General features: G+C 23.0%; 1 protein-coding gene across 1 annotated transcript; it reads right to left on the reverse strand.

The window, feature by feature from the left end:
• Nucleotides 1–1,134: 1,134 nt before the first annotated feature.
• LOC117167406 (mediator of RNA polymerase II transcription subunit 11) lies at nucleotides 1,135–11,298 on the reverse strand. Its single transcript, XM_033352305.1, has 3 exons — nucleotides 11,174–11,298; nucleotides 5,247–5,485; nucleotides 1,135–1,521 (listed from the first exon to the last, which is right to left on the reverse strand). The coding sequence occupies exons 2-3, from the start codon at nucleotides 5,461–5,463 to the stop codon at nucleotides 1,316–1,318; spliced, it is 423 nt and encodes a 140-aa protein (XP_033208196.1). The 5' UTR covers nucleotides 5,464–5,485; nucleotides 11,174–11,298; the 3' UTR covers nucleotides 1,135–1,315.
• Nucleotides 11,299–11,815: the final 517 nt, after the last annotated feature.

An 11,815-nucleotide genomic window follows, 5' to 3' on the forward strand; every position in this document is an offset into this window, starting at 1 on the left:
GGCCCGGTTCAAAATTTCGGCGTTATTTTTAGTTTGTAGGTTTAAATTTCCTTTGTTTTCTTTCTTTTATCGTGAAATTATAATGAGTGGAATAAATGATATAAATTTGAGGAATACTAAGAGTAGAACTTTTTAATTAATAATATATATTCTTTTTGAATGCTAATATTTGAATAATTTTACTTCTATAATAATAGACTTTTTTGATTTTGAGAATAGAGAGATTTTTTTCAAATTTGAAGGAATTTATACAAATTTTAGGAAAAATTTTTATTCATTTAAAAATATGTTTAGAAGTTCTGAAAGAAATTTCCACACACTTCGTTTAAATTACTTGATATCATTTGAAGTTTTGAATTTTTTCAAAACTTCTAAATATCGCTTCAAATTATTCAATTTTTTTCTACAAATAATAATTGTTCAATTATTACTTATAACTCAAAATGCAAAATTTTCGCTTAATAAATTAAGCATTTTTTAAATATAACAATACAATTTTTAACGTTAAATTTTTTAAAGCTTTTCGAAATTTTAACAATTCAAAATTCTTTTTTTAATATTTGTCTTCAATTTAATCTTCTTGTATTTTTTTTTAAGTACAGTTCCCCTTTAAAAATTATTTATTTATATTTGCAGTTGATAAAATAAAACTGTTTTTTTTATCAAAAAATTTCAACTGTAAACGCTATTAATTGTTTAACTCTTCAAGACTGCACTTAAAAATTCTTTAAGTTAAGAATATACACTTAAAAAAAAATCTAACATGGAGAATTTTTCAAGTAAGACATTTTCGAATTAAAAACCTTTTGAAATTCTTTAAAATATTTGAAATCTGGTGTTATTTACACGTTTTGAAATCTTGTCAATTCTTAAAATCCTTTTAAATCCTTATGAATTCTTTGCAATACTTTTGAAATATTTCTAAAATCTTTTTTATTCATTTAAAAGATTAAAAATCTTTGTGATATATTTCAAAATCTTCTAAAACATTTTTAAATAGTTTAAAATCTTTGAACTGTGTTGAAATATTTGACATCTGATGTTCCCTTTTTAAAATATTAAAAATCCTTTAAATCTTTTAAGTCTCCATATCTTAGAATATAAAAAATTGATTTAATTAAATACTCTTCAATGTTTTTTCGGTAAAATCTATATTATTTTCAATCAATAACACAATAATAAGTGTACAGAGTGGCATCAAGTAGCGTAATACTTTTGATTTATTGTAATATTTTAAAGAATATAAATTGTATTGCCTTTAAAGTATCATAAATTATCATAGCCTCAAAAATGTAAATTCCCGGGAAGTTTGGCACTATGAAATTGGATTATTCGGAGGTGGTTGGACAGCATTTGCCGGGGGCATTTGAGACGGATTGGGCCTCATTCCCGATCTTCCGTGAGCATGTTTAGTCCTCATTCGTTCAAGTTCGTTCACTCTGCTTCGAACGTGTTCCAGTCTGTGCCAAGCCATTTGCAACACTTTTTGACTTGCGTATCCAGAACCTTCGTGTGGTTGTCCTGTGAAAAGAAAAAAACAAAAAAAAATAGTTTTAATATTTTACTACGTGGGACAAATTTTTATTACAAACAAATACTAAATAAAACTGCTCATTTTAAAACAATTCTCAGGGTGTCAACTCACGTAGAAAAAAATTCCCTGACAATGCCAGATTTTTTAGAAATATTAATTATTATAAATTAATTAATATAAATTTGTTGTAAATAGTGTTTTTCGCAGTACTTGCAAATATTTAAATGTATAAAAACGGTGAATTTGTCCCTAAAGTTGTTAAAATTTAATCAAAATTAAATCCAATTTTTATTTTCTCTTTTTATACTTTTTCAGTGCATATTTAACATATTAATATTTTAAACAAAAGATATTTTTCAGGCCGCTGGGCCGGAAAATGACCGGAAATTTTACAAATTTTTAGAGAAACAAATATTTCGAATATATTCCATTTAAAACAATTTCCATTTTGGATTTTAATTTTTAAGCGTACATTTTTCATTAAAAAACATTAAATTAGTAGCGTATGAAATCTACCATTTTTTTACAAAAAAAAAATCTTTTTAGTTGATCGAATGTGAATATAAATTATAATTAATTTTAAAATTGAATTATTCATTAGGGATCAACAAGTGAATAATAATTGATTTGACAATACGATTCGTAATCAGTTCAAAATTTAAGAATTTCGAGATTTTAACGTTGAAAATTAAACTGTTTCAACTGGAAATTCTTAATAGTTAAACAAATGTGAACACCTGATTGAAATTTTATAAACTGTTTTCAATTTTCAAATAACATCAAAATAATATATTCACAAATAAAGGCTTTTATTACATTTAAAATACTTTTTTGGTCTAAAATTGTCTACTTTTTAATTACGAAAAAAAGAAAATTGCGTAATATTTCGAAATATTTGATTGTCTATTTGAAAAAATTTGTTTACTTTATTTATAATTCCTGGAAAAATTTTGAGTAACTTGAAGAGATATTTAGAAGGTCTGAAAAGATTTAAAATTAATTTTAATTTCGAACAAAAACTTTAAAAGCTTTTTAAAAATTATGAAAGGCCTCAAAAGAATAAAAAACATTTTCATAAGAATCCTAGGAAAATTGGAAATTAAATTTTATTTTCAAAAGTTACTTTTAAGAGAATATTTAAAAAGATTGATAAAATTGTCAAAAAATGAATCTGGAAGATTTTAAGGAAATATTTTTAATCTTGCAGAATAAAAAAAATTAGGGAAGAATTGAAATCATTTGAAAAGATTTAGAAGTTCTGAAAAGTTTTCAAAAATAATTTTTAATTTGAACAAATGTAAAAGAAAATGTAGATTTTTCAAGATTTTGAAATAAAATTCTGAAGCTTATTAAGGATTTTTAAACTATTAAAAAATGAAAATAATTTAACTTTTACTTTAAAAAGTGTTCAGTTTATAGCAAAAAATGTAATCGTTCAATTTTTAATATATTACTAGCTTAAAATTGCTTAAAATTATTTGCAGCTCAAGAAGAAAAATTTCAAGTAAAAATATTCCACTTTCAAGAAGGATAATCAATAGATGAATTTTTAAACAAATAGTTGAATTTCCAACTGAAAATATTAGTTTGCATAAAAAAAAAATAATTTTAAACAAAATAGTTAAAACTTTAACCAAAAAGATAAATTTTCAATTAAAATGATGAATCCTTAACCAAAAAAATTAATTGTTAATCTTAAATAGAAAACAATTAAATTCAACCAAGAAATACGAAATTGCAACAAAATAGTTCGTTAACCAATCGTTAACCATTAAAAAAAAAAAATGTTGAACTTTCAATCAGAAAATATGAATTTTCACCAAAAACTTTCATTTACAACCAAATAATCGCATTTTTAACTAAAAGCGATCAATTTTCAACAAAAAATGGAGTGGGTTCGTTTCCAACTCATAAAATTATTTTTCAAACAAACGTATTTTCAAGTGAAATGATGGAGTATTGAACTGGATTAGATGAATTTTCAACAAAAAAAATTAATTTTCAACAACAAAAGCTTTTTAAAAAAAAAAATAGTTCAATGTTTAAAAAAACAAACGAAGTTTCAAGGTTGCTTTTTCACAGTTGAATTTTTAACACAAAATAAAACTTTTCAACGAAAATGAAAATTGTTCAATTTTCAGTTAAAAAAAAATAATTTTCAACCAAAAAATAAACGAATTTTCAACTAAATTAATAAATCTGGTAATATAAAGCTACTTTTATAAACCAAGAAAACATTGTTAGCTACTGTAATTTTTGGAAATTCAAAAATGAAAAAAAAAGTCAAGGAATTTCAGTTATAAATAACTATTTTTTGTTGTTGAAAATTTATCTTTGTAAGATAAAAATTCTTTTATTTTGGTAAAAATTGAATTTTTTCTTGTATGAAAATCCAACTGTTTTGTTAAAAATTCGTCTTTTTGAATTGAAAATTCCATTATTTTCGTAGAAAAATTATTTTTTCCTCCATTTTTTTTTTATTTAGCTTTTTAATTTAAAAATTCATTTATTTAAGTAAAAATTGCATCTTTCCGAGCCAAAAATGCAACTATTTGATAAAAAATTCAAATATAGTTTTATACAAAAGTCATGCTTTCTGGTTAAAAATTCAAGCATCTTCGTAGAAAATTTACTTCTTCTTCAAAACATGGAAAAGTCAATTGAAATATTTTTTGACTGAAAAGGCATTTATTTCTTTGTTGAAAATTTGTATTTTTAATTTCAAAAATTAATTTCTTTTAGTAGAAATTGCATCTTTCTCGGATAAAAATGAAATGAAATTCATATATCAGTGTTGAAAACTCAAAAAAAAAAAAAAATATTTTGGATGAAAATACAACTATTTTTTGAAAATTGATCTTTTTATTTTAAAAATTCATTGATTTTAGTAGAAATTGCATCTTTCTTCGATTCCAATAAAACTGTTTGATTAAAAATTAATCTTCTTTGCTTGAGGATTCAACCACTTTGTTTGTAAATGTTGGTTGAACCGCATTGTCAAGAAATAATTTTTTTCTTGTTGAAGACTAATATTTTTAGTTGAAAATTCCTTTCTTTGGTTGAAATTCTAAACTACTTTGTTAAAAATTAATTTTTTAAAATGAAAATTCATATATTTTGATTGAAAATCGAATTTTTCTCAGAAATTTCTTCTTTTGCTTTAAAGATTCAACAATTTAGACGAACTTTTTTTCTTTCATTTTAAATTTCGCCTTTTTTGTTTTAACATGAATTTATTAAATTAAATTTAATGTTCTGAATGACATATCAACTTGTTAGCCTTTTTTTTATAATTCATCTTTTTAGGCAGAAAATTCCATTATTTGGTGGATAATTTAATTATTTTTGTGGAAAATTCAAGCATTTTGTTAACAAGTCATCTTTTATTGTAGAATTCATTTTTTGCTCAAAATACATCAATTTTAAACTTACATGTATCAATTGCAATTGAAAATAAAAAATTGTTCAAGAAAAAATCAGGGAATTTTCCAAAGCACGTATTATTTTAAACCCAAAAATTGTTCATTAGTTTTAAGGCCCATATCCTATTATTTTTCGAAACCATAAATTACGTACACTCTCGAAAAAATTCCCTGACATTTCCAGGTAAAATAAAAAATTCTAATTAATTAAATTAAAAATTTAATATAATTAAAATTAAAATTTAATTAAAAGTTTGAAGATTGGATTTTTGATTTAAAAAATATTTTACCTGTAGATACTTGGGTGAGATAATTGATCTGGTCACTTAGTTTCGTTTCTACGGTACTAAGCGATTTTAAAAATTGATGAGTGTGCCCTTCGGCTTGTTTTAGACTCGATTTCTCTTTACTCAATTCCATAAAAGCTTGACCTGCACTTTGCAAAATGGTAAAAATGTCCTTTTCGATCGATTCGAGGATCGAAATTCTTTCCATTGGCGGTGTCATCTCGACAGATTTTTAGAAGTATCTGAAGCATATTTCAAATAGCTTTGTTACTTTCTTTTTGCTTTGCTTTTTCATGATTTTAAATTTTCATTAAATTTAAAATCTTTAATTAAAGATTTTTAAATTTTAAATTAAAATTTTTAATTCTATTTAGAATTGCGAATCAATATTCAGTGTATAATGATTTTCCTACAGTGAATTTCTCTCTTTTTTTTGCGATTCTAGAAAAATCATTACAAGAAAGGCAGTATATAAATAAATACACTAATTAAATTACTATTGTTTAAATTATTTTAAGGGATTTCCAAAATCTTAAGGGATGGCAAAAAATTTTTCTGAGGAATTTCACCAGATTTAAGGGATTTTATAGGACCTCCAGAAATTTCAAATAATTTCTAGAGAACTCTAACAGATTTAAAAATATTTAATTCATGTTTTACGAATTTTAAACGAATTCTGCTAATTTTAATGCATTTTTACGATTTTTAAAGATTAGGATTGCTATGAATTTTTTAGAGAATTTTAGAGAACAAAAGAATTTTTATTTCAAAGGATTTCTAATGATTTCAAGGAATATGAAAAAAGTTTAAAAACTTCCAACGGATTTTAAGTTATTTTTAAAGATTCCAAAGAATTTCAAAAGAAATTTTTTAAAAGTTCACTATTTTATATTATATTCTAGGGATTCTGAATTATTTCAACGAATTTTTTGAGAACTTTGGGGAATAAATTTAATAATTTTCAGGGAAAAAGAGAATAATTCAAGGGATTTCAATCAATTTTGAAGGATTTTTACACTTTCCAAAGATTAAAAAAAACTTTCTAGGGAGTCGAAGGGGGTTTAAAAATTTCAAAACATAAAAAAAATTCAGACATTTCAAAGCATTTTGGAGAATATAAGAATTTTTTTTTCAAGAGATATGGAAAAATTAAAAAACTTTCAAAGGCTTTTTAAGATTTTTAAAAAGATTCTAACGAATTCTAAGAGATGTAAAAAATTATCAAAAATTTGGTATGGTTTTCAAAAAATTCAAGGAATTTTAAAGGATGTCAAAAGATTGAATTAATATTCTAGGGATTTAAAATTATTTCTTCTTATTTTAACGAATTTTTACGATTTTCAGGATTCAACGTATTTGTAGAGAACTTTAAGGAATAAAAGAAATGCTATAACAAAGGATATGACATTTTTTAAAATTTTAAAGCATTTTAAAGATTTTAAGTTATTTCAAAAGATTCCAAAGAAAGAATTTCACAAGATTTAATTTATATGGTAGAGATTTCTACTTATTTTAATGGATTTTCAAAAATGTTCAGGATTTTAAAGAATTTATATAAAACTGTAGGGAATAGAATACATTTTATTTGAAGGGATTACTACGTTTTTAAGTTAATATTTTTTAAGGATATCAAAGAACTTACTAAGGGTTGCAAATATTTCAAGGATTTTTAAAGAATTTCAACATATTTAATTGATATTCTATGGATTTTGAATGATTATATTTATTTTTATGGACTTTTACAATTTCTTAAGATTTTTACGATTTCAAATAATTTCTAGAGAACTTTAGAGAAGAAAAGAACATTTATTTTAGGATTTTATTGAATGTCTAAGGATTAAAAAAATATTTAGGGAGTTGAACGGATTTTTTCTTAGAAAACTTTAATCAATTTATTTTAATTTCGAAATATTTTTAATTATTTTAAATTATTTGAAAACATTTCAAAAGATTTCTAAGAGATTTAAAAATATCAAAGAATTTTGTACAGTTTCCAAGTATTTGACGGAATTTTTTAAAATCTCAACATATTTAATGTGTATTTAAGGAATTTCAAATCATTTTTACAGATTTTAATGGATTTTTTTTAGGGAATAAATTTTATATAAATAACAAAAGAAATTTTACTTTAAGGGATTTCTGCAGATTTCAAAGATTTTAAGTGATAAAAAAATAAAACCAATTTCTAAGGTTTTTAAAGATTGTAAGTAATTTTAAAAGATTTTCAAAAATTTCAAAAGTTTAAAATGTTTAAAAGAATTTTCTAGTTACCAAATATTTCAAAGAATTTCAAAGAATTTCAAAAGATTTAATTAATATGATATGGATTTTTAATGATTATATTTATTTTTATGGATTTTTACGATTTCGAAATATTTTTACGATTTCAAAGAATTTCTAGAGAACTTTAGGGAACAAAAGAAATTTTATTTTAGGATTTTATTGAATCTCCAAGGATTTGAAAAACGTCTAGCGAGTTTAACGGATTTTTAATTTATCTTCTAGGAATTTCAAATTATTTCGACTTAATTTAATAGATTTTTAAGATTTTCGAACATTTTTTGGATTACAATTAATTTCTAGAGAATTTTAGGGAGAAAAAATAATTTTTTTAAGGGATCTCTGCAGGTTTCAACGATTTCAAGGGATATGAAAAAAAAAACTTTCAAAGGATGTTAAATATTTTAAACTATTTTAACAAATTTCAAAAGTTTTCCAAAAGATATGCAAATATCAAAGAACTTTTGTAGGGTTTCTAAATATTTGATGGAATTTTTAAGAATTTCAACATATTTAATGTCTATTTAAAGAATTTCAAATGATTTCTACAGATTTTAATGAATTTTTTTAGGGAATAAATTTTATATAAATAATAATAGAAGAAATTTTATTTTAAGGGATTTCTGCGGATTTCAAAGATTTTCAGTAATGAAAAAATAATACCAATTTCTAAGGTTTTTAAAGATTTTAAGTAATTTTAAAAGATTTTCAAAAATTTCAAAAGTTTAAAAAAAAATAAAGAATTTTCTAGTTACCAAATATTTCAAAGAATTCTAAAGAATTTCAACAGATTTAATTAATATGCTATCGATTTTCAATGATTATTTTTATGGATTTTTACGATTTCAAAGAATTTCTAGAGAACTTTAGGGAACAAAAGAAATTTTATTTTAGGATTTTATTGAATCTCCAAGGATTTGAAAAATGTCTAGCGAGTTTAACGGATTTTTAATTTATCTTCTAGGGATTTCAAATTGTTTCTAATTAATTTAATAGATTTTTAAGATTTTCAAACATTTTTTTGGATTTCAATGAATTTCTAGAGAATTTTAGGGAGAAAAAATAATTTTTTTCAAGGGATCTCTGCAGGTTTCAACGATTTCAAGGGATATGAAAAAAAAAAACTTTTTTTAGGGAATACATTTTATATGAATAATAATTAAAGAAATTTTATTTTAAGGGATTTCTGCGGATTTCAATGATTTTAAGTGATGAAAAAATAAAACCAATTTCTAAGGTTTTTAAAGATTTTAATTAATTTAAAAAGATTTCCAAAAATTTCAAAAGTTTAAACAAGTTCAAAGAATTTTCTGAAGTTACCAAAGATTTTAAGGAATTTCAAAAACTTTCAACAGATTTAACTTATATTCTATGGTTTTTAAACTATTCCTACTTAATTTAATGGAATTTCAAGATTTTCTAACATTTTCAGGTTTTCAATGAATTTCTAGAGAATTTTAGAGGGAAAAAATTAATTTTTTTCAAGGGATTTCTGCAGGTTTGAACATATTTAATGTATATTTAAGGAATTTTAAATAATTTCTACAGATTTTGTAGGATTTCCAAAAATGTTACGGATTTCAACGAATTCTTGAGAACTTTAGGGAATAAAAGAAATTGTATTTAAAGGAATTTCTGCGGTTTCCAAAGATTTTAATTTATTTTAAATGATTTCGAGATATTTCAAAAGTTTAAACAAATTTCGAAGAATTTTCTAGAGTTACCAAAGATTTCAAGAAATTTTAAAGAATTTCAACAGATTTAATTTATATTCTATGGATTTTAAATGATTATATTTATTTTTATGGAGTTTTACGATTTCGAAAGATTTTTACGATTTCAAAGAATTTCTAGAGAACTTTACGGAAAAAAAGAAATTTTATTTTAGGATTTTATTGAATATCCAAGGATTTTAAAACTTTCTAGCGAGTTGAACGGATTTTTTTTTAGAGAACTTTAATCAATTTATTTTAATTTATCTTCTAGGGATTTTAAATTATTTCTACTTATTTTAATGGATTTTTACGATTTTCGAACATTTTCAGGATTTCAATGAATTTCTAGAGAATTTTAGGGAGAAAAAATAATTTTTTTCAAGAGATTTCTGCAGATTTCAAGGGATATGAAAAAAAAACTTTCAAATGATGTTAATTATTTTAAAACATTTCAAAAGATTTCCAAAACATATAGAAATATCAAAGAATTTTGCAGTTTCCAAATATTTGATGGAATTTTTAAGAATTTCAACATATTTAATGTATATTTTTAAGGAATTTCAAATGATTTCTACAGAATTTATTGGATTTTTTTTTAATTTCCGAAAATTTTACGGATTTCAACGAATTCTTGAGAACTTTAGGGAAAAAAAAAAATTTTATTGAATCTCCAAGGATTTCAAAATTTTCTATCGAGTTAAACGAATTTTTTTTTAGAGAACTTTAATAAATTTATTTTAATTTATCTTCTAGGGATTTCAAACTATTTCTAGTTATTTTAATGGATTTTAAAGATTTTCGAACATTTGTAGGATTTCAATGAATTTCTAGAGAATTTTAGGCGGAAAATTTTTTTTCAAGGGATTTCTGCAGTCTTCAACATATTTAATGTCTATTTAAGGAATTTTAAATGATTTTTTTATGATTTCCAAAAAGTTTACGGACTTCAACGAATTCTTGAGAACTTTAAGGAATAAAAGAAATTTTATTTTAAGGGATTTCTGCAATTTTCAAAGATTTTGGGTGATGAAAAAATAAAACAAATTTCTAAGGTTTTTTAAGATTTCAAAAAATTTCACAAGTTTAAACAAATTTCAAAGAATTTTCTAGTTACCAAAAATTTCAAGAAATTTTAAAGAATTTCAACAAATTTAATTTATATTCTAAGGATTTAAGATTATTTCTACTTATCTTAACAGATTTTTAAAGAATTTTAAACGATTTTTATACATTTCTAACTACTTCAAAGATTTCAAGAGATTTTTACAAGTTTTTTATGTTAAGTTTTAAGTATTTTTCCAAATTATTTTTTAAGTTTGACGAATTTTCAAGTAAAAAAAAAACCAACAAGATACATAAATTTTCAAATAAAAATTGTATTAGTTTAAAAATTCATTTTCAACCAAAAAGAAAACATTTTTTCAAAATTATAGCTTAATTTTAAAGGAAAAAATCCATAACTTTTCAACCAAAAATGAAAAAGGATTGCAAAAGATTTAAAAAATGCTTCCAATATTGATTATTCTATAATCGTTTTCTATATACTAATTTCTGTAATGAATTTCCTGGAATTGCGAAAAAATATTGATTTCCTTACAAAATTTGTTTGTAACCGAATTTCATGATCAAAATACTAATTATTTTTTTAAATCCTTGGAGATTCAATAAAATCTTTTAAATCCTGTAAAATTTCTTAAAAGCCCTAAAAACGATTTTAAAATCTTTAAAAATGCTAAAAATTTATCCGAAATTTCTTCAAATTTGTTAATTCCCTCGTATAAATCCCAAGATAAACAAAAACATCTAGTACGTTCGTATTTTCCAATAACTGAGGTTAGGATAAAGTTTTAAGCGTCTTTATTAATTCTTTAAGCTGTTAGAATAAATCACACCAATTCTTTAAAAATGTATATTTTAATATTTAACTCTACTTACCGAAATGAAATAATTATCAACAAATATTCGGTGAAAGAAGTGAAAAGAATGCTCGAGAGTCGACACGTTTTGACAGTTCTTCAATATGCAGTGAATCCACATGTGCCTTTTCCAATCTATCAGGTTTTCCACCAATAATACACTCGTTTTTACCCATTTATTTACAAGTTGCGACATTCAACTTAGAAAAGCCGAAACTTGATTGGAGCGCTTCGCCTCATTCTTGATAGTGATTGGTTCTGGAAAAAGATGATTTGGTCCCCCCTCCTTGCTTCAATTAGGTACTTCTCGTTATGACGTCACCTAACAAGATGTCCGCGTTCGAGGATCGGATAGGTGGCGCTAGCTGGTTTAGTTAAAATGCCGCGAAAATTCAAAGTAGTGAAATTAAAATTTTCTGTTTTTTTTTTTAGAAATTAATAATTTAAGTTTATTTTTTATTCATAAAAGATTGCTAAAGTGTATTTGTTGCGTTATTCTAAATTTCACAAATGTATGATCATTCAGACTTAAAAAACGTTTCAAATTACGCATTTTCATTGAACAATTAAATTAAATTTTGAACCAAAATAAAATAATACAATTTTAAATGAAAAAGATGAATTTTCAAGCAAGACGATAAATTTTCAACAAAATTGTTAA

The sequence above is a fragment of the Belonocnema kinseyi genome, chromosome 2 (assembly GCF_010883055.1).
Source record: "Belonocnema kinseyi isolate 2016_QV_RU_SX_M_011 chromosome 2, B_treatae_v1, whole genome shotgun sequence".
Taxonomy (NCBI): domain Eukaryota; kingdom Metazoa; phylum Arthropoda; class Insecta; order Hymenoptera; family Cynipidae; genus Belonocnema; species Belonocnema kinseyi.

What these genes read in the sequence shown, in the direction of transcription:
- LOC117167406 (XM_033352305.1), bottom strand. Translation starts at nt 5,463, where the DNA reads ATGACACCGCCAATGGAAAGAATTTCGATCCTCGAATCGATCGAAAAG. An exon ending in TCTCACCCAAGTATCTACAG is followed by an intron (nt 1,522 to 5,246) that starts GTAAAATATTTT and finishes TTCTTTTCACAG; the next exon opens with GACAACCACACGAAGGTTCT.